Genomic DNA, 24,250 nt, shown 5'->3' with positions numbered 1-24,250 from the left:
CTTACCTTTAGACATCAAGCCCTGAACACATGCAAAAATAACAAAAAAGCTGCATAATCAAAACTATAAAGATTCGACACTTGTAATTCCAGCCTTCGTTTATGAAGCTATCTAGATTTTCAAACAAAAAAGTAAAATTCCAAGTGAGGAATAATTTAATAAATCTGTGACCTTCAGTCATAACAGTAGCACAGCAAACTTTTAAAAGCAGTTTTAATCGATGAACAATAAAGTGACAGCCAATGCCCAAAAAAGATCCCCTAAAATTTTCAACAGCAAAGTCCATTTTGTACCAAGCTTCTAAAGAACAATGTCCTTCACCTTTTCCCATATGCAGAAATTGATATTTTGGTAAGGCATGTTCCTTCACCATAAACATCCTGCAGCTATATTAGGATTTCATTTATAACAATTTATCAAAGGTTAGTAAATGAGCAGATGTTGTAAGAGATGACAGTTGTTAAGATCATTCTATAGTTCAACAAATCAAACCTAAGATGTCTTCAGATCTGAGACATCACTCAGATCTAACAGCTATAAATGACGATATAATATAGGACATACTGACTCAGCTCAGATTTTAAATGCAAATTCATTTTATCACCACTTTGCACCTGTGAATTGTTTCCTTACTCATCACTGGGGTCTTCAATTTGTTCACCTCACACGAGAGAATCCACAGCAGGAACCCTATCCCATATAACCTTAAAGCATTAGAGGGTTCTAATGATTTCTAATGATTCTATGGAATTAATACTCATTACTTCCCAGGGTAGAGAGCTCAGCTGAAGCCCAAAAAAATTCACCATCAGTCTGCTTATACAGAGTTTAAAGTGGCACGGAATTTGGCCAAATGTTTATTTTAATCTCCAGGATATGGGTATAATGGGCCAGTAGGAACGGAAAGCTTTCAAATAAAACCTTATGTCAACTTACAAGCACTCTCCTCAAAAATGCTATGCTCCAGTTTTGCCAGAATTTTCACAGTACTATAAAAAAACACTACCAAACTAAAAATGTAAAAAAGACCAACTGTCTGTCAGTCAGTCCTGCCAATTTTTCCATTAACACCAACTCATCACTTTCACATCCCAATGGGACAATTACAAAATTCTTCCTTCAGTAACCTATAATCTTCAAATAATAACTAAACAGTTATTTCCAATTAATATATAGCTGTCCTGTGACAAGTGCTTATAACCTAACAGCAGTGATACGTTGTCCTTTGACAAAGGACTGCTAAAGCAAATCCAAATCTTAACTTTGGAGAAAAAAAATTATAACCATTATTCTATGTTTTTAGTTTAATTATTAGCTTTTGTGCTAAATATTTTAGAATTATTGAAGTTACTAGGGTCTGCTTCTCTTCAAATGTCACACCATTATTTGAAAATTAAAACATCTACCATAATAATAAAATATCAAATCTGTTCAGACATCATTACTTTTGATTATTCCATTCAGTGAAGCACAGAAATCCTAACGTTTTCATTTTATAGATCTTTTCTACAACTGTATGCAGCATCAGCAAACTGCCCCATTTCTTCTGCTTTGTAGAAATTCAGAGTATTTAAAATACGGTTTAGTATTATGTTAGCTGTTTAATTTCTGAATAAGATACTATTTTAACATTTAAGTTACTTCATACTGTAAGAGAAGCAGGCAGAGACCACCAAACTTCCAGTTTGCCCTGCAATTCTATTCTGACAAGGATTTACTTTCTTGATTAGATCATCAGTTTCCTAGTGGGATACAAGCCCAAATAACTGAGTTTTATCCCACTTGCAAGCAGCATTCATTCCTTAACCACCACCTTCTATGCACTTTTGCAGTGGAAGAAAGTTCACTGCATGCCTTATACCTAATTTGTGTGACAGAGGCAGAAAATAAGCAGTCTCTGTTTCTATTGTATCATTAGTTAGAATGTTCTCTGCATGAAACCACCCTCCACATTTTTATCTGCATGAAACATCTGACTCATTTTCAAAGGAAAACAAATAGTATAAAAAGGGACTGTTCCTGTTCATGTGAGAATTACTTCTTTGGCTAAGTAAAAATAGTCTGAAAAAGTGCTCATCATAAAGGTTATACCTTTAAGTATAACTTGGTTTGCAATTCATATAAATTTTTAGCACTAACAAGGTGTTTTAAACTGCTTCACATGTCAATTCCTCATCACTAAAAACAGTTTTTCACACAATATACAGGTGCAGAGTGACAAAATAAATTTCTTTTTAAGGAAAAAGAAAGTGGTGTAAGTATGGTGAAGGAACATACATAACATATTAGACAGATGATAGTGATTATGTATGAAATGAAGTGAAGGTATTGCAATTACAGCCAAAAGGGTTCACATTCAGGGAATCCCTGAAGAATGGTGTGGTCATCAGATGTGGGAGATTCTGTTGACATCAGCATCACTTCTGCTTGGCACCAGAAAAGGTTTTAAAAGCTTGCTGCACTAACATACTAGGTTATCATTGAAGGTATGAGTTGAAACATAGGATTACACCTGCTGAAAGAGAACAAATTAATTTTAAGTACAAAAATAACAATGAAAAATAACAGTGAAAACTGAACTGTTAAAGCACAAATCAAGAGACAACATGATTACAGAGAAATGCTGTGCACCATTTCAAGCACAAATTTAAAAGATGACTAATTTTTATCAAATCCAACCTGCTACTCACAAGTATGAAATAAAAGTTGCCCTGTCACACCCTGTCACAAGACTAAGCAGAAAAGACACTAAGGGAAACATGAAAGTGTCTCAAGACAAATGGCACACAAGAACAACCAGAATTTCATTCGTCTAGTCTGAGGCACTGAACAGTCTTCAGTTTTATAAAGCTTTAATAGAAATTATTGGACTAAAGGGCATTCCAAAGCAAGAGTACCCTTCATTTCTCAAAGCATTCCAGTATTAGATCTTACTACTGCAAATATGTCAGCCAGAAATACAAGAAAAATAAATTCTCTTCTTCCTAATACAGTTTAACTTCCTGATGTTAGAATGTTTATGGCCAGCAAATCTCCAAGTCAAGATAAAATTGTTCAGAACACCTAAGAGCACCTAAGGAAAACTGAAAAAAACCTAAGATCACATCTACAAGAAGAAAAACTAAAATAAAGTAGTTTTTCTTTTATGTCCTGTTCATAGGAGTACTAGCATTCCCAAATAGAACTCGTCTTTTATAAACTCCTAAAATAAAGTAACCAGAAAACAAACCCACACATGTAAAGAAAATAGTTACTTGGATTTAAGCACTTATCTGTATATTTCACATCTATAATTTTAAATTATATTTTTTTTCACCCAATGTTAAAAAGTCAAATAGAAGCTAAATAGTATGTGCAAGACGTCAGAGATATCTAGATAAGTCCAGTTGTTACAATCAAGACGTATTTTTCAAATGACAGTTTTTAATCTTCATGTTCTTTTACAGACAAAACTACAAAAGGAATCTGTTTTTAATTGGATATTTCAGTTTCTATTACTGAGATGTTGGTCAACCCTCCATACAACACGAACAGCTCTTCACGGATGTGCAACTGAGGTTAAGACTTGCCAGGTTATCAGCTCTCAAATTTAAGGTATTTAGTGGTATGGGCCCTAAAAAAGTCTATTTAAACTGGCTTAGACTTGACCACATGAACAGCTGAAAGCAACAACTACCAGGACTAGATGAGATGCTGCCATCACTGAAGTACTGCTGACTGTTGTGAGCCTACAGAAACACAAGTAATACACTAATACATTTCTCTGATTCTTGTATCCATGAGAAGTTTCTTCCAGCTGTGTTATACACAAGGAAGACAAAACCCACAGCATTATTACAGTTCTAAGATTGTAAGTTCATACAATAGTCAGATACCCCAGGTCCTTTCCTACTGAAAAATCTCAGAATCAAGGGTGGGGTTTTGTTCAAAAGGATACGCAAGGAAGCTGTTCAGTAATTTAACATTGGAAAGTTCAGCATGTAGACAGCTACTTAAGAGATTTTAATGGACTTAGACTTAAAAATGTAACGAATTTTAAAAGGTAACTGTTTCTAAATTATGTGTGATCAATCAATGAATAATCAATACAATCTGTAGTCAATTTGTAAAAATTTCCTCCTGCAAACACTTAATTACAGAAGACAAATCTTGTCATTTTTATTTCAAATACTCAAATTATATGTGCAGTACTTTCCAAGGCTTTAATTTTGCAATCACACAATTTTTTGAAGAGTAAATAGACTAGAATATTTGTACAACAGTTAACAGCCAGTCATTTTTCAAAGCCAGTTTGTGAACACACAAGTAAAGATTCAGGAAGAGCCAGAACAGTCAAGAATATCTACTTCAATTACTATTCTGTAAAACCAGCTTTTGCAGTACCTATACACTCAGGTCAGCTGAACAGGCAAAGAACATACTGACTGGGCAGAGCACCCATTTTCAGACACACCAACAGATGCTGTTAATAGGTGAATTATCAAACTCAGTCACTTGATTTTCCCTTTGTTTTGTTTTGTTTTTTTTTTTAATTTTTAAACCTGTATGCAGAAGACATACAGGCCACTTCACAAAAAATATTGGTTCTTCAACATTTAATTTTGTTTTAAATAACAGAAAATGCACAGTTTTTCAATTATTTTAGTGATCCACAATATTTTTACTCAGCACTTTTACCTGTTCCTTGATGTCTTGTAACTGTTGCTGCAGCTTCTGTACATCCGCATTGACATTGGTGTTGTCTTTGTCTTTCTGCATAACTGGAATGTTTCCACTTGCTGTAATTTAGAGAAAACCAAGACACAAGATTATGCATCAATCTAATGAAATGGGAATAATTGTGTTTTCAGTGTACTAAGTACAAATTTTCAATTATCTGAAGCATTAGTCAAATGCATATGATAATCTAATTAGATTCACTAGAACACCACTGCAACTCACCTCCTAAGGAACTTCCTTTAATTTAGTGCCATCTCCTTTGATAAATATTTCCTCAATAATGATGCACAAAATGCTTGTAGCCCCTTAATGTTATCCGAGTCCCTATTTGTCAGTGAAGTTCCTGCAGTGTTTTTCTGCATGTGTAAAAACCAAAGCCAAATCCTTTCACACTGAAAAGAATATCTACACATTCTATGTGGTGTTTGAAACTACACGAGCATTTTGGAAATAGTTTATTCAAAATTTGGGCAAATATTAACTATTATTGTAAAATTAATAATAATATTAAAATAATATTAAAACACATTTGTTCATTTGCATAATAACAGACAAACTTTAGCTTCTGCTTCATGGGACATTATTCCAAGCAGCTGTTTATGTTTCAGCTTCTACTCTGGATGCTGGAAGCAATCCCTTAGTGAAAGGACTGGTGTTACAATCACACCTGCTCCTACCCATGTAGAAAGCAGTACAAACAGTAAACAGAGACCTGGTTTCACACTGGTTTTGTCAGACTTTTCTTTAAAGAGGAGAGGAAAGATTTAGGTAATTTAAAAGAACAAGAGTAAGAAGTTGGTAGAGGAATGTGAAAGAGTATGGGTTTTGGAGTCACTCACAAATATCATCAGTGGTATCTTCTGTACCTTTCCCTCCGCAGCACATTATGAAAGGTACTCTTCTCTCAACCACTGCCCGACACTGTACACATTTCTTCATCAAGCTTGCACAATCTGAGAAGTCAGAGAAATAAATCAACTCTCAGTCCTGCTATTTCATTTTGGTTCTTTCCTATCCAAGAGCTTGTTTTTTTGCAGGAACTACATAGCAATGTCATAACCAATGTTTATAATACAAATAACTGTTTGTGTTCAACCTCACATAATTTTCTGCAAATCACTCCTATAAACAATGTCTTGTCTGGGATTCAAAGTGAACTTACTATATTTATTTCCTTTAAACATATTTTAAGTGAGCAGGCTCCTCTTTCTCCAAATGAATGTCTATACTTTTTAAACTTATGCAATTCTTGTGGAAAAGCTGCACAAATTTGCGACCCAAACTTCCAAGAATGTCTTGACTACTTGCTTCTTCCTCTAGAACAAAGATCTTGCTTACTGTCCTAATAATGCAGGAGCAAACAGGTGGCAACATCTTAATCATAAAAATAAGGATTATCTTTTGATACAATCCTAGAAAGGAGGCTGTAATTTTTCTACAAAAGTCAAATGATTTTCTCATAAATGCTGAAGGTTACTGTGAATCAAAAGAGTCTGTCCTACAAACTACCCAAGTCTGAAGACTTTCATCCTGCTTGAACATTACCATCAAGAAAATAATCTAGAAAAAAATCATCTACACCTGTTAAACCTTTTGCTGTTCTTACTGCATCTCAGATTTGATGATACGCATTTCACTGCTGAAATCCTTCATCACACCAATCAATCTTTTTGCTGTTCTTTTCTGGGTAATTAATAAAAAAAAAAACTTCTCTTATTATCTTTCAACTGCAGACAATGAAACAGGACAAACCAGGATAACTGTAAACTCAGTGATTCAATGTCAGGTCTCTCAGCCAGAAAAGAGGAAGAAACCAGACTTCTTTAGTAGGACCAAGTAAACAGTTACTTATGGGAATGATTACCTTTCCTCTTATGTAGATCTTCAGCAACAAGGGCTGCTCCTCTCTAGGCATATGGCCCTTCAACACAGCCCTGAAATGTCTGGTGACAAAGTGATGGCTATATTCTAATCCACTTATCCTCAGAAAAAAAAAAATCTGGACATCTCCTGTGACTTTTTTTGCTCCACAAGATAAATCAGAATGAATCATAACTGGGGCTCTTTAAAAAGATACAGGATGTGCCTTTTCAGGAAAAATACAGCCCTTCTGCAAATCTACAGCTTAGCAATGAAGCACATTTAATATTTATTCACCATATTCTTTTAAAACACCATTCACCCAAATGAATGGCCCCCAAAAGCTGCAACAAGGCAATAAAATTAATTCTAATCACTTCAGAAGCTTTAACAATACACAACAGGCTTCCATAAACTGAGCAACCTTACTCACAATAAATAGTTCAGATGGAAGAACACTTGCTTATTCTGAATTCTTGAAAATCTCCAATTGTTTTCTTACTAGCATGCCAAACAGTGCTAAAATTTTAACTATCACACTAGACTATCAAGTAAATTGGACTTGAAGTCAGATTACTAATAAGCTTTTAGCAATCTGATTAAAAGTGTTCTGTTTCAAGACTACTTTAAAAAGAACTTCCTGTCAAGTTTACTTACTCTCACAAGCACACATATGACCACAAGGCTGGAAAAGCACTGCTGCCTTTTTGTCTGAACATACTACACATTCTTCAATCTGTAAAGAACAATAAACATGCATATGAGAAGTTTATCTTCTATGATCTGAGCAACCATTTCAGAACCCTGAGGACCTCAGTGGGATGAGGCCCCCAAAACCAGGCACAACTGGTCAAAACTCTGAAAATTACAGTACAACAAAATTCATTATTCCAAAAAAGAAAGTGAAAGCTGACAATAATTAGTAACTTCAAAACCAAGCACATATTAAACTAAGTTTACAGGCAATTCTTCTTTCTAAGCCGCCCTAGAGAATAAAAGAACTCAGAAGAACTGAATATTACTGAAAAAATTATACTTAAGAAAGGGCAATATACAATGCTGGGACAAATTATCATTACAATGAAAAGTTAAACCTGTCCAGTGAGACATATGTAAGGAAGAATACTGCTAAAAATACACTTTTCCTTCATCTTTTTACTTTACCATTAAAAACAGAAAGAGAACTAATAAACTTCAGAAGCTTCTACCTTTGTCCTAGACTGAACTTGTTCTTTACAGATGAGACATTTTTTCACACGGGGTGAGCACAGAGAACACGTGGCAATGTGTCCACATGGGCCAAACAGGGTATCTCTCTTCATGTCTGAGCACACCATGCATTCTTCTAAGGTTTCAGAATCGTTGTTGATCATAGATGGACTTCGGGAGCCAACCTGACCACTACAAAGAAACTTTGGAGTCAAAACTTATTTTTAAGAATTTTTAAAATTCTTACTTTAAAATGCACATCAACTGGCTGTTTATGATGCTAGGCATTCTGGCATCAGTGTATCACCATAAAGCAATGAGAACTGCATTTTCCCAAATACAGCTGACACCAGAGTGCAAGGTCACGTGTTCAAAAAGCCCACGAAAGTTAGAATACCATCTCAGGAACATAAAAAAACCCTCCCATCCTAAAATTTTTAACAGAGACATACCCTGTGGATTCAGAACTGCATGGTTTAACACCCAAATCTTGAATATACTTCCAGTATTTAGCAAATAACAGACTTGTAAAAGACCCCAAAAATCCCGTAGTGAATCCACCTCGGATCTTTGTCCTATGCTGCTGCTCACCCAGCAGAGGGAGCCAGTGCTGAACCAAACCAGTTCATCCCCACAGCCCTCAGAAGCCCATAAAAGGTGGTGAGAAACAGAGCTGCCTGCTAAGGCCGAGGCAGATGGACAGACACAAATGAAAGACTCCGAAGAAAACAAGCATGTTCCACACTAGAGCAGCATCAACAAAACCACTCTCTCTTCATGACATTTTGAAAGTACGTTTTTGATATTCATAGAGGAATTAAGGAGAAGTAATGTAAACCAATGGTGAGGACACAAGGACAAGTAGCAAGCTGAAACTCCTCTTACTGCATGCACTTGATAACATGACATTTCACAGAAATCAGAATTCCTACAGAACTGCTTCTGAGACATCAAGGACTACCCCTTCCTTCTCTTTTTATAGAATCATACAATCATTCATGTTGACAGGTAATCAGGAGGTCACCAACCCAAAGAAGAGTCAACGCTGAATTCCAACCAGGTTACACCAGGTGGCTTTGCCAATTCCAGTCTTGAAATCATGCAGTGACCAAGATTTCACAGCCTCCCTGGGCAACCTTTCCCAATGCTTAATTGTTCTTTCTGTGATTTCCACCCCACAAGACCCCTTTTTTATGGTTTAAAGTTCTATCAAACTCTACCTGTACATTGCCACCTTTCCACTCTCATCCCTCCCTTGTATGAAAGTCCTGTAAATGTCATGTATGTTTTAACTAATGTTTTTGTAAATAGTATTTCATGTACTATGGAGTATAAAAATTAATTAAAACATAAAAGCTTTTTCTTTACTTTCAACACAATTGTTAATGAAGAAACAATGTTTTAAATTCATTGGTTAATCTAAGGAAAGCAGAGATTTGGAAAGTGTGTAGTGTATCAATATACAAACCTGACTTTTTCTTTGTGACATTTAGCCAATGCTTTGCAGAGACTGGGATCTGGGCAGAGATCAAGAGGAGACTGACCCTTCTTATTACGAATGCTGAGGTCAGCTCCGTTGGCTGCCAGGAAGCAGGCAATAGACGCTGCACTCTTCTTCTCTGCTCCCTGAGTGCCAAGTCCCATTATTAACTGAAAGTAAACAAATACATAAGCAACTTTAGAGACTCTCTAAAGAGTTGGGAATAGTCTGGCTAAAAGAAAACTACTTGACATGCACACATGCACATACACACATACATAAATCTTTAAGTCCAGGGAAGTGTCTCTAGAACTAAAGATCAAAACCAATTGTATTCTGGCTTAATTTTGAGTTGGTTATACTCAGCTTTCCTTTAAGGAACTAAAATTCAGCAAGGAATAGTTCAGCTACTGAAGTACTCAATTTCCTGCACACTTACTTGCCTTCACTTGTGAAGTGGCTATCCTTCCACATAAACATTACATAGGCTGAAGTCCCAGGGGGTGTATTCAGAACACAGCCAAAGTATACTGAAATTCCTGAGTTCAGAAAAAATGCTACCACCACCAGTACACTTGGACTGAAAACACAGTTGGGAAGAGATGAGAATGCACGCTTACTTTTAGTCTAGTGAGTGAAGTACCTGCTCAAGTAAGACTTGAGTTTAGTTGCCTTCTCAGCCTGGATGGATTTAATCTCATGTATCAGCCCTCCTGCCCGGATCACGTAGTGCTCCTTTGGCATTTTACAACTATCACTGCATTACCCTATGTATTACACAGAATTCACAGGGCCAGCTAGAAAAAGATTGAAGATAGAAGGCTCACTACCACAGCCCAGCCAGGAGAGGATTCACCTTCTCTGGAGCATTCCAAGCCTGCTCCAACATCCTTTTATATTAAAGCTTGATAAGATATAATGCTTAAGTATAATGTAGACTACAATTAATATGAAACTGCTGGCACCACTACAAATCCCTCAAACTATACTAGGCTATATTCAAAGGAGCAGCTTTGGCACAGCTCCAATTCAAGGAGTTTTACATGCTGAATTATAGAATTATCAAGGCTTTGACACTAGAATAGGGACAGGATTTTGTATGCACCTCCTTCCCACTAATTGATTTAAGTGCTCAACTTGACTGATGTACTTCTTTCTATGGCACTTGAAGTTTGTACAATCTATCCCTGCAACTGAACTTCTCAAAGGAGAGTGTCAAGTATCACCTCTAAAACCTAAGTAATTTGGCCAAATAAACAACCATTTTGTATTAAAAAAACCTAGATGTGCTATTTTAGACACAACAGCTTACTAGAACAAATTTAAAATACCAGATACCTGCCACTGCAACCCTAAATGTTGGATGCCTTGAAATCTGAACAACAAATAAAAGTTTTCAAGATCCCTCTTAGTTATTTCCCTTATCCCTCAGAGGTGACATGCAAAGGAATAAACCTTGGTTTGGGCCCATGGCTTGCAGCACATGGAGTATGTATTGAAAGCCTTTACCCTCCATTGATAACTCCAAGATTATCCTCATCATACAGCCACCCAGTTTCCTAGAGAAGCATTTTTTTTTAACCTCAGTCTAGTTTTTTCTTCTTGTCAGGAGTTATTATGTCAGTATTACTGAGGTACTATGAGGCTCTTGAAGGCCACTTCATGAGTTCATGGATACTCACAGTACCACATTCTTCCTTGGTAAGAACAGTACAGCTCTAACAAATTCATAGCAGGAAAACTGGTAAGTGATGGGAGATAAATTGTTTTGTGGTATTTAGGTTACTGAACATTTTTGTTTATAAACTCAGGTAACTTTTCAGCACCTCAATTACAGTATTAGCTGAAGTGAGGCAGAGATTTTGTCTAGCTTTAGCCCAGTACCTTGGATCATGTCAGTAATCCACTCAAGGTAGCACAACGCCCAGTGAAAGCTCATCAGATCTTAGCTTGGCAGAGTAGACATATTTTGAAGGCACAACTGCACCAAGCAGTTTGCTATAGTCCTTTCTTACTTGCTGGGACAGAGTTCTCTTACCATCCACACTTGTACCTTATGGGCTGTTTGTTCCTGGAACCTGTCTCCCAGGTGAAAATCAAACAGTCTAACTGTATGGTTTGTTTCACTCACTGTGAATATGCACTACTCCAAGCACTTACGCTCCTCTACCTGGAACAGTCATCAACATTATTCAAGAAAATCCTGAGTCTTAAAACACCTCTGTGTGCTTTGAAAATGCTTTGAAAATACCAGGACCATACTGCATCCCATGACAATTCTCTGGTAGTCTGTGACATTTCAAGCATGCAGAATGGAAAAAAAAAAATAAATTAAAAACCAACTCATCACAAAAATAAACATTATGTCTTAGGGCCTAGTATGACTGCAGCAAGCCTCCTCTGGAGGGTGCTAGCCCTGACATGCACCAACACAAGCCAGTCCCAGTCAATTCACCTGAAAGGGAAAAGCCTTGGTGTAATCCACACAAATAGTATCAACATCGGGAAAGTAATTGTAAATACTGAGCAATCTTTGAAGGTAAACACCTAAATGCCTTCCACTAGCTTCTTTAGTTTAAATTAGGATTTATGCAGCAACATCCTTTTGAACCTTAAAAGCACTGAAAGCACCTGAAAGATACCTATATTAAAATAAATTATACTAAACGATCTTGGAATAATACATTTACTTAAAAAATACCCTAGACCAAAGAACACTACAACTGTAATAAAGCAACTGAATTGACTTTTCTGTTGTGAAAAGAAGAAAATTTCTCCTCTTCCCAGCTGTACAATCATCAACACATGCTAGATAAAATTATTTAAAGAAATGAAGTTCATTGCTCACAGCACTTGAACACAGAAATGTTTTACAGATTGGTATCTAGCGAGTTAATTAAATAAGCACTTATAAAAACATATGTTGTACAGATAAATTAGAAAAATATTATGACAATGATGATTGAAGTATAAAAGATGAACTACATGACAGTGTCAACATTTGTTCAGCAAATTTGATCCACTGTCACATATCTCATCTTTAATACTTAAAGAAAAAACGTTGTTTGTTGTTCTCAATCCCAGTCAGCTCAAGAATTTTATGTCTCCTTTGCTTTTCAGCAAAACTATAAAACTTTATCTTTGCATCTGGCATTCACTCAGCTTTTTCAGTGTGATTGTTTCTTTTTTTAAACAAAAGATTTTAACTTTTATTACCTGGAATGTCTTTGACTATTTCCTTACTACAGCATAAGTGCTGAAATAAACTCTTCAGAAAGATAGATAACAATAAATATATGAAAATTAGGATTGACTTGGTCTAACAGAATATTTTCAGATGGTTATAGAAGCAGCTAAACAACTAAAGCTACAAAGACACGCAAGATGTTAAATCACAGAAAACACAGTATTAGTCTTATTCTGTACTGTAATACTGTTTATTTCTCTTTCCTAAAAAGCTGTTTTTGCTTTTTTTTTAGTATGGCATCCATGTTCACTTTGGAAGAAAGATTTTCAGAAATATGTTGAACTAAATAACCCCATATTTTTCTTTAACAAAGACAATTACAAAGTCTTATATAACACGATTTCTGCCTGCATTACAGACTAATGCAGAATGTCTACATAAACTTATGCTGCCAAAAAAAACAGTCCAACAGTACAGAACTAGACAAAGAGACAAATTTACAGGAGAGAAAAAAAAAGGAATAAATAAATGCATTTTATTTACTGTGTTCTTTGATGGCTCCCAAGCAGTATCTACCTTGCCCACATCTTGCATATCTTGGAGTTGGCGGAGCTGTGAAAGGGTGTGGTGTCTCAGGGCTTCATGCAGGGGAGTATCTCCATCTTTATCCTGAATATCCAGCTTAGCACCAGCACGGACTAAGAGCTGAAAAGAGAGAGAATCCAATTTAAAAAAAGAAAAAATCATTTACTCCTTTTAACAATAATATCGGTGAAATTACGGTTTAGGATGCTCTAAAAGGTCCATATCATTGTTCTTTTTATCTTGCTAAAATTCTCAGTTGAGTTTGTATTTGTTTTCCATACTTGGAGCTCAGCCCTCAACTAAAGCAGTTGTCTCTTTCAAATATGAAGTTTATTTGAGCAGAAGCCTAATGCTTGCCTGTGTTCTGAGGGAGCACTACAACAGATGCTCTATTAGAGGATTCTTTCTAGTGTTCAAATCTTTAAATCTTACAAGACACCCTACAAACAATGTAACAGCTTACAGCAATATACCAAAACCAGAAATAGTAGGCAATACTTTAGATACGAATATAGGCTTTACTATTAGGTTTCAGTGACCCCAAAACCCACTACTTTCACACCATGCTAAACTTTACAACTTAATTTACAGTGTTCTACCATTAGCAAAGTAGTTAAGCATGTTCTTAAATCTATCCTTATTCAGTAGAAGACATAAAAACTACTGACACTATTAAATACTATCTCAGAACACTTTGGAAAGTAATGAACTATAAGACTCTTCTTTAAGGCTAATTTTAGACACACGTTCCAGGGCATATGACATGAAAGCAAGTACAGGGCTGCACAGGCCCTCCTTTTCATACTGCCTTAGCATACATCTCTCACATAATTCAACAAACCAGAACTTTCTTGAATCTGCTTTTAGCTAGGACAAATCAACACATGCTGACAAGTAACAATTGCCCCTAAAAGTTAAACCCTGTCTTTGTTGCTATTCAGAAACCTGCAGATAGCAGCTGAGGTTTTAACTTTAGTTTATTTCTCATATTAATGTCTTGTGTCTGCCACTGGCTATTTACTGTTTAAGAAGTTTCTTCTGAAAGAAAAACTCTAAGGGAGCTCTTTTCAGAGAAACCTGGAATCCTTGTCAAATAAATCGAAACTGAAAGACTTTGCAGAAGTTTTTTAAAAAAAACAAAACAAACAAACAAAAAACATCATTGAGGAAGGAAAAAAAGGCAAAAGGCAAACCACCACCCTTTATCACGGCACCAGGGCTTTTAAAAGAACGCTGCTACCTTTGACCACTATTCCACAGATGCCAGAGGGTACAAGCCAGCCCTGGAAGGTACCCAGTAGGAATTAATTTTGAAATAGAGCCAACATGTTCTTTGCATGGCTGCATGAGTTATTTTAAGACTTCTCAAAGTTAAACCAGCTCTGAAGTGCAGATACTCTATAGGGTTATCCACTTAAAGACTGTTGGATATAAGCATGCCATCCAATACACCTACTAGTTCTTCTACCTTCCTGCTCATCTGCTACCTCACTATTACATCCTCAGGTACCGTATAAGGTCCAGAAGGGCCAAAGAGCTCACACCAAACACAGTGCCAAACAGCTTGCAGGATGCAAGTGACACTGACTCTAGGAAACCATTTTTTTGGTAGCAAGCAGTTCCAGATAAAGGGTCATATCACCTGTTCCACTGTAATGGGATCACATCCATCAGCTTTTGTAGATGGGCAAACCTTGTGGCAAAATAACGCTAAACAGAACCACAGACACTGGTCTGTGTAATGGGTAAAATGTTCTGTAGGCCTGAATAAGGGACAGTTTTTAATTAAAAGTATCTCTCACTCTATATTCTAAAAAAATTTAAGTAGAGGGCCATGGCCAGGTTGATACATTCACTCATGGGGAACATCTACTGCAGTGACTGCTGTCCCTGAGTCTCAACAGCCCACAATAGTAATCCACATACAAAGTCACATGGATCCCCTATAGACAGTGTACACCAGCCAGAATGGGCAAGCTGTGCCAGGCTCCCATTTCCTGTGCCAGTAACAAAGTTCTGTTAAATTAAAGTATTAACTTCTGCAATCATGAAAGCAAAAAACCAGAAAAAAAAACCCCAAACCAAACCAAACCAGAAATAGCATCACTTCTGTTGTACTTCTGTTACTGCTTATAGCTCTCCCACACACTCTGAAGACTGAAATAATTAAACTTGCACTCCTGAAATGTTCCTCATATTGCTGACTGATGGTCTGTGCATGCTGGCAGGTTTCTGAGTTGATCAAAATCGATCACATACATTCAATAGCTACATGCTGTTAATTAATTTTTTAAATGTTAATGGAATATCCATGTCTTAACAGCTACAATCATCTTGAGTCAAGTACTACTAGCCATATGGTTTACTGGCAATAAGATACTTACTCTAACAATTTGTGTATGCTGTCGTTCCACGGCAAGGTGCAGAGCAGTTTGCTGGTTAACATTCTGGATATCCAGGTTAGCATTGCCCTGAAAGATATCCAAAGCATTAGAGCATTATCACCCCAGCAATTCATTTCCAGGCGAGGAAGTCCATTAGGGCACAGAAAACAATCCTGAAATAATTCGTACTTTGGAGGTTTGAGAGCAGATGTGATGAAATACTTTAATTATTCACTGTACAGATGCCGATCAGCTCAATCAAACCAGGTATAAAATTTTTTAGTCTCTCTGCACCATTAGGCCATTGAAATGATTGCAAAGGCAACTCTGAACTTTAGGGCTCACCACGTGTCCCCCCCTGCTGCACTGCATCTGCATTGTAGTTGTAGGCATAAAGCAGCAAACTATTTCCACATCAGATGATTAACTGAAGTGTGACTTTTAAATCTTTAGAAGAGTCCTACCTGATGCACCAAAAGTTCAGCCACCTCCACGTGATTATTGAGAGCTGCCAGGTGCAAGGCAGTGTAGCCGTCATCTTTTTTCTCATCAACAATCCACGGTCGTGGTAACTTGGACAGTAACACCCGCATTGCGCTGAAACAAAAATGCAGAGATGGCATAAATGCACCTATAATGTGTTTGTTGAACTGGCAACTGGACAATGGTAAAATAATACTTATTCTCAGAGCTAAAAAGTAGTAGTAGCTAAAATAACACTGGTATTTTCTCACAATCAGAAAGTGGGTGAAAAGCTATACAAACAGTTCCAAACCACAATAATGTGATGTTCTATTACTTCTAGTTAAAGCATACAAAGAAGAACAATCCATACTTAAACCCATGTGGAAATATTTTTTTTTTCCAGAAAAATGTTATCTAGCAGTATAAATTACCTTAAAAAAAAGTATTCACACAAATTCTGAAATGCAGAATTATTCTCCCTCTAAATCCTTATAGCATCCTTTACTTAATTATTTAATGAGCAAGTTCCATAGGCAGTAACAGTTAAGATTTCCAGTTTCTGAGATAAAACTGGAGTAAGACATCTTACGCACAGAGATAATAAATGCTGGAACTGTAAAGCAAGTATTGGCAGAATACTTTCATAACAGATAGTAGTTGAGTATAATATACCATGGTAGTGTTTACTACTGCATCCCATTTCTCTATGTGCTTACCAAGATGCCTATCAAAGGAAGGGGATTTATTACCTCACACCTTGAAGCAGCTCCCTTAGTAGTGTATGAAATCAGACTAAAATCCATTAAGTCCAAAGACTACAGTGTTAAGGCTATCCATAACACAGTACTAGACAAACAAATTGCTCAATCTATCATTCTGTCAGAAATATATTTTTCTTAAGTTCAATGGTCTTCACTTAGCTTTTGGCGAATTATGCAACCAAAACTAATTCCCTTATTATCTTATTCTTATCAACAGCACATGCAGCTCCTTTATGACCTCCTCAGAGACAAACAGCAATCGTGCTATAATCGTGTGCCAGGAAAAATCTTCTGTCACCTGATCCTTCCCTACCACTGAAGCAATATGCCTTTTACAGGAGACATAGAGCTTCTTCATAAAATGCAAACTTTAATATCCAAGTAATACTAGCTCATGAAAGTGGAGCCACTCAGTCACAGAATGTTTTGCAAGGCAGATTTTTAAACTGAATTAAACAGTTCTTTATTAGCTACTTGATACTGAAAATGTGAGATCTCAATGAGCCTCAGAAATATCCTCATAAAATGAGCCTAGGAATATTCTCAACAGATAGCAGTAAGATGAATGGGCTCATAACTGAGCACCTGAATCATTCCAATAACATTACCTTGAATATCCATACAGCCTAAGTGCTATTCACTCCAAAGCCCTCTTTTAGGGTAAGCTAATGAGCTTCCAATAAAGCAATGAAACAAAAAGCTGTGGCTGAGGATAGCTCAACTCCAATGAGCCCTCCTGAAAAGCACAAGTCAGATTACTCTAACAGTAGGAATTTCCACTCTTCCCTGCACTCTGCTTGGATGCTATCCTAACAGACCCTGACTTAAGTATTTCCACATTCTCCTGCTACTACACTGAGCATTCAACATAAATCCACTTAATACACCACACTGACAGCTGCAGTGTAGCAGTCACTTCTTTCCCCAGATTCAGAATGTCTGCAGGAAACACAACTAAGCCACTGCAGGATCTCAGAGGTCCACAGGAGACACACGAACCAGCTGCTATGTGGAGCATCCACAGCCACGCTGCTCTGGAGGTTTGTCCTCCACAGAGTGGACATCAGTACTTGGCCAGGAACCAAATGCATTTTGCAGTCTGTGGGTTACCTCAGTCTTTTTAAAGTCCACCATAATCACAGCTTTCTTGAGGTAAGCAAATAAGTAAGAAACCATTCTCAGCCTCTTAGGATTTTGTATTTTCCTAGCAGAGCTAAGCTTCTCACTTCCTCACTTATAACACAGCAAAGTAAGACAACCACACTTAACAGATTGTACATTGTGAGCCATGGCACAGCTTCTATTGATAACGCCTTCTACAGCTCTGTCACATGCTAGGAAAAAAGACTAGGATATTTGAAAATAGAACAAAACCTACCAACATTCATTTTTTAAAGATTCACTTATGCAGGAGATTCCAAAATTAATAAGTTAGTAAAATACAAATTACCAAAGCTTTAGGAAATGTGGCAACACAAACAAGTATTAGTTGCATTGAGAGACACCATTTAATTTGTAATAAAATTGCCTTTTTAAACCTAGGATATAAATATATCCATAGCTCACAACATCAAAACTGTTTCTAACTGCCTTATAGAGGGAAAAAGTCTGGAAATCTATGGTTCATGTCGTGTCTGGACTGTACCTGGACCCACCACCATCAGCTCTTCAGGAAGCTGGGCTGACACACAGCACACCTCACGAGCATCAGCACAGCAAGACAGTCGACTTCCTAAGTGGATTTCCACAGGGTAACCTGCTGGCAGATCAGTGCTCCTAACGACCCCCATAAATCCCTAAATTGTCTACTGTGGATCATTAAAAAAAGCACCAAAAAATTATCTGAAAATTTCTTATAACTGACAGAAGCAATGTAACCACTGGTAAAACATAGGGCATTGCTAATCTAAGAAAAAAAACAAGGTCAAGAAATTTATTTTTTTACAACTGCAACTACAACTCGAGGAATGCTACAGGAAGGCACCAACACCCAGATCTCTGATTACAACCAGCCTGCCTCCGAAGTAATTCTAGTCACTAAGCAAGGAACTATCCTAAGCAACTCAGCTGATGTTTTACATCTTTTTCATCAGTAAGGAAATAAGGCAACCACCCACTACACAAATAATTAAAAATTTAAAGTACATTCACATACTTGAGCAAATGCCTTGAGAAACATTACTGTTGCCATTTCTTTAGTACCGCTGATCTTTGAAAGAGAAGATACTAATTGACTTAATTTTTTGTATGCTATGAAAAAATTCACTCTTTCAAGTATTTGGAAGAGCCCTTGCCAGATCCTCTTTCAAATCTTTTCCTATTTAGTTTGCTGTCAAACATGAGGAAATTTTTCATCTGAAGTTCAAACTGTAAAATACTTGGAGGCATCTTGCTTTCATGTAAATGAGATGCCTGGTACATATTTGCATGCTTTTACAATGCACTGGTCCTACTGAAAAATCAGAACCATCAGTAAAACAAACAAACAGCTTCTACTGGTAATAGGTTTTTATCTTACTTTTCACAATAAAGCATCAAAGGACCAGTAAGTACTCCCCAGATGTTTCTGCCTATGCAAGTAGCTATCACATCTCTATCTCTTCCAGACTGCACTAAGTTACTGGACAAGCAGGACAAAAGGATGGTTTTGTAGACATGAGACCTTAAAATTCTGCAATATGGAATCATGGAATCATAGAATTGGCTGGGTTGGAAGGGACCTCAGAGATCATCAAGTCCAACCCTTGATCCACTACCGCTGCAGTTCCCAAACCATGGCACTGAGTGCCACATCCAGTCTCTTTTTAAATATCTCCAGGGATGGAGAATCCACTACTTCCCTGGGCAGCCCATTCCAATGTCTGATCACCCTCTCTGTAAAGAAATTCTTTCTAAAGTCCAATCTAAACCTCCTCCGGCACAACTTGAGACCGTGCTGAGAGTTGCCTGGGAAAAGAGACCAACCCCCACTTGGCTACACCCTCCTTTCAGGGAGCTGTAGAGAGTGATGAGGTCTCCTCTGAGCCTCCTCTTCTCCAGACTGAACACCCCCAGCTCCCTCAGCCTCAACTCATAGGATCTGTGCTCGAGTCCCTTCACCAGCCTGGTTGCCCTCCTTTGGACCTGCTCCAGGACCTCGATATCCTTCCTGAACTGAGGGGCCCAGAACTGGACACAGTACTCGAGGTGTGGCCTCACCAGCGCTGAGTACAGGGGCAGAATTCCTTCCTTGGACCTGCTGGTCACGCTATTCCTGATACAGGCCAGGATGCCATTGGCCTTCTTGGCCACCTGGGCACACTGCTGGCTCATGTTCAGCTTCCTTTCAATCCAGACTCCCAGATCCCTTTCTGCCTGGATGCTCTCCAACCACTCTGTCGCTACCATTATGAATCTCAGAGATAGCATCTTCCTTCTCATTAGCTGAAAGGTAGTTTCTTTCACTGCACAAGATCCTCTTTTGCCACACTGCAGCCTTCCTTCCTACAGCTATTCTATTTTGCAGGATTTTCTAGAGCTGCCGCCAAAATTTTGACAGCTAAGTGGCTACCATTCAGAACAATACTCACTGGAACAGGCATGCACTTTACCATAAAAAATAATGTCAGTGAAAACAGTGTATGCCAATTATACAGTAATTCTTGATTCAATTTTCCACATAAAGTATGAAACAAGAAGCCAAGCTGCACAACTCCATTTTCAGGACCACAAACCATAGGTAGTGCCAAAATCCTGCTTTAATCTTTCATACATTAAAACAGACCACAGACTACTTTCACTGTGATTGCACTGAAAAGGTCAAGAAATCAGCAAATCTAACAGTAACCGTGACAGCAGAGGAGGACTCTTCTGACGATTATCTTTAGGGTATTTAACTCTTAAAGACTGCATGGCTAACTGAGTAGCTGCAACAATAAGATGATGCTTAAAGCTCTTACTGGAACACTGAAATTAGGTCATCACTATGCTATTTAAAGATTATTATTACACATTACTAATGAAAAAAAAGAAGTTTGTAACAGGTAAGCTCTGGCATTTGTTGGTCTGCAGTATTTCCCAGGAAGCTGATCAAGATTTTGGGCCTTTTGCAGTTGGATGATCTTTTTTAAGTTCTAAAATTTTTTAGATGGGACAAGAAAAGAAAATTTTTCAAAAGAAAAGTTTTCAGGAAGCTTTCTGTAAAGCTTTAAAGGGCATAAGGAAACTAATTCTTCCCCATGGGAGCCAGTTCAGTGAAAAAAGCTTCTGTGTGTGTGTGTGTGTGTGTATAAGGGGGCTGAGATCAAGAAAACTGTTGCCTTCCCAGGCCAAGCTGATGGGTGTACAGTCATGTACAAAGCTTATCATAATTCAGGTAATTAATCCCCATAAAACAACACTCCAGGGTCTAATAGTTAGCACTAATTTAGTAGGAAGAACATGCAATTAATACTGTACTATGTTTAATCTGAGATGTAGAGGAACAACAGCAAATGCTGCTCCTGCATGCACTTCAATTTGACCTTGAACGAGTTTGGGGTTTGTTTTGGTCTTCTGGGGGGGTTTTAGTCTTTTGTTTGATTTTGTTTTGTTGTTATTTTAAATCAAATTTTTAGAGAGTTTGGAATCACAGCCTAGCACACATATGATGTATTTATATTATAAATAATAGCAGATACAAATACAACAGCATTTACTTTCTGTTTGCTACATGAAATGCATCACAGATCCAAGCAATACACTAACTCATTTTTAGCCACATAGAGCAGTTCCTTCAACACCACTTACTAACATCAGAAATACAAAAAAACCCTCAAATCATTGTTATAAGCAAAAGTTTCAGCATATTGTATATTATTAACCAACTTACATATAAGAATACTTTGCTTATGCACTATTGTACTCATAGAATTTAACACACACTCATCAGCATTGCCTGAGAATGCCACATGTTAACAGATTTATTTGAAAAATCTACAAGTTAAAAGTAAGTAATTGTAAGGAAGTTGAAACGAGTACCTCATGGTACAAAAAAGATCCCAGATTTAGCATTCTTTACTGCAAAGGCATCCATTCACCTTGTTTAAAAGACATACACAGAAATACCAGAAAAGATTCTCTGCTATCAGCTGGAATTTGACTGCAGAATGAGTTAACCAGGGAAGGTTGGGGGTCTATATGATGGTGGTGGGGATGGCCTTTTGGGGTTTGTTGGTTATTTTTTCAAAGACCAGATACTTCAGCATTAAGAAAAAAAAAAAAAAAAAAAAAAAAAGCAGCTACTTCACAGTCAGCATATGCACATTTCACTGGAACTGCTACTGAAAGACACAATTCCCACTTTTCCCTGTGCTTCAATTCCTGCATTATGTTGGCTCTACAGACACATGACTGTCTAGTGAGTGAAGCAACCTGCCAGACTCTTGATTTGGCAAGTCTGCTTTCAGACAGATCAATGAGATAATCCAGCTTAGCCTGTGACTTCATGATAGCTAGAAGAGATAGGAATAAGGAAATGATGAAGCCAGAGCTGCAGGGAGGGCAGACTGCCCCGTCCAGAAGCAGTCTTAGATCAGCAAAAACTTGCCAGGATTCCTATCTCTAGGATTTCTGATGACTCAGTGTACTTTCTACAACTAGTTTCTCCACTCCCCTGCCATCCTCCTCCCTCAGGTTTGCTTTCCACACTCTCAGTGTGACATAGTTTCATAATACAAGATACTTCAGAGCAATACTGGTTTGAAGTATATCTACACACACCACCACCACCCCTCTTCTACACTTACTCCCACCCCTGGCTCAGCTAAACTTTTCACCTGTTTCCTGTTAGGTTCTCAAACAGCTGAAGAAACAGATCAGATTGTAAGACAATTGCAAAATTTTCTTTTAAGGCTATTTAGTCTAACATGCATTTTACAACACAATAGAAGTGAGACTACCTTTTACCAATCCCATTCTTGTCCTCTGACTTCCACTTCTGCTTAAAAAAACACAGAACAACGAAACCAAAATGTGGCCCTAACACAGCATCTAAAAAGTCACCCCCTTTTGTTGGATTATTTCTTCCACAGAACAGCACTCTGAGCCTGCTCACTGTGAAGCCAAAGAAAGTTGTACCAACATAGTGCAAGAAGTAACACAGGAGCAGGACAGTGCTATTTTGGGCAACAACATGATCTTAAGTGCACGTCAGCACACAACTTCAAACCAAATCAGCTCCCTCATCTGGTTCACACTGCACTTGCTGTGAAGTACAGGGAAAAACGAAGAAGAAAGTAACCCCAGGAGCAAGTAACAAAGAATAGATTAACACCTTAGCTTAGTACTACTGAGCACGCCGTATCTGGAAATTAGTTTAATATTTCATATCTGACTGATGGCACAGAACAAGTTTAAGTAGGCAAGCTGTTTCCTTCTTTTTTGTCTCTCAGCTTTTCAAGTATCTCTTGGAATTTGAAAAATCTATTTCAGTATACATGAAACTGAAGGAGCTGAATGAACAAACTGAAGGTATAGAAATTTACATGATGTTAACAAAAACCTATTCTGCACTAGCCTAGATCTTGCACAACTTTGTCTTCAGTGTACAATTATGAAATTGAAGAAATGAAAAAATGTGGCTTCTCTCAAAAATCTACATTGTAACACAAGTTCCAAGGTAAGCAGCTACCAAGCTCAGGACAAAGTCAATGGAGAGGAAGCAAGCAGAGTATAAATCCAGGACAGTGGCCTGCTCAGGACTCCACAATTCACTCTTTATCCTACAGCACTGATCTTTACTAAATGAGTAACTCCTAATTTCATCAACAGTAATTGAGAGTACATTTTCTTTAAATAAATTTATTTTCTTTAAATAATTTTCTTTTCTTTTAATAAATTAATTTAATTTTACATTGAGAAATTCTCAGCCCTTTTTACTCGTCTTGCTCCTTAACAACATAAAGAATTCTGTTTGGAAAATGAACTCTTAAAAGTATTTGGGTTCTCGCCCATTCCTGTTGTATTTAAATGGCTGAAGTGGAGTTACTTTATAGTACTTTATATGTACAGAATGTACATACTGTACATAATATAGATACGTACACACATAATATACATATTCCATATGAATACAAATCCCCTTCTCATATTTGGAGTGTGTAGGTATTGGCCTTGTTACAGGTCAGTTTTGTACACATGAAAGTCAGATAGTCTGAGCTGTTCGGTTTTTTTTTTTATTATTCCTCTAAAACAACCGAACTTTTCCAAAGCACAGTGGCACTTAATTTGCACATAAATTAATTTTTTGGAAGCGATTTGACAGCTAAGCATTACAAACAAAATACTATGGAATTATTAAGCATAACAGTGAGGAACGACACGAACGTACTAATTTAAGGTGTTCCAAATCAACTCTAACTTGGTTCGAATACGGAAACGTGGGGCCACAAATCGGCACCAACTTCTCATTTATAAAGCGACAGCACGGTCTGCAGCTGAAAATTCAGCTCAAAGTAGATGAAGAGCTGGGGTTAATGACTGGCATGCTGTTGTTACTCGTGTCGTTTCTCACTGATCAAGAAGCAGGGTTACACAACCCGCCGTGGCAGCGCAGGGAATTTATTGTTCCCTATCTGCGTGA

General features: G+C 37.4%; 1 protein-coding gene across 3 annotated transcripts in view; it reads right to left on the bottom strand.

Annotated features, from left to right (window-relative positions):
- Positions 1–24,250, bottom strand: part of MIB1 (mindbomb E3 ubiquitin protein ligase 1) — a 76,319-nt gene that overhangs the window by 5,841 nt on the left and 46,228 nt on the right. Inside the window, exons 13-20 of one of the 3 annotated variants that reach the window (XM_030446491.1) lie at positions 15,889–16,021; positions 15,425–15,511; positions 12,999–13,160; positions 9,257–9,438; positions 7,788–7,980; positions 7,237–7,315; positions 5,559–5,672; positions 4,678–4,778 (exon numbers count right to left, since the gene is read on the bottom strand). In XM_030446491.1, coding sequence (XP_030302351.1) covers positions 4,678–4,778; positions 5,559–5,672; positions 7,237–7,315; positions 7,788–7,980; positions 9,257–9,438; positions 12,999–13,160; positions 15,425–15,511; positions 15,889–16,021 — 1,051 coding nt within the window. The remainder of the gene's footprint in view (positions 1–4,677; positions 4,779–5,558; positions 5,673–7,236; positions 7,316–7,787; positions 7,981–9,256; positions 9,439–12,998; positions 13,161–15,424; positions 15,512–15,888; positions 16,022–24,250) is intronic. The other 2 variants (XM_030446494.1, XM_030446492.1) reach the window with 2 other exon arrangements.

Source organism: Calypte anna, chromosome 2 (genome assembly GCF_003957555.1).
Source record: "Calypte anna isolate BGI_N300 chromosome 2, bCalAnn1_v1.p, whole genome shotgun sequence".
Taxonomy (NCBI): domain Eukaryota; kingdom Metazoa; phylum Chordata; class Aves; order Apodiformes; family Trochilidae; genus Calypte; species Calypte anna.
This window is presented reverse-complemented; position numbering and strand designations above follow the sequence as displayed.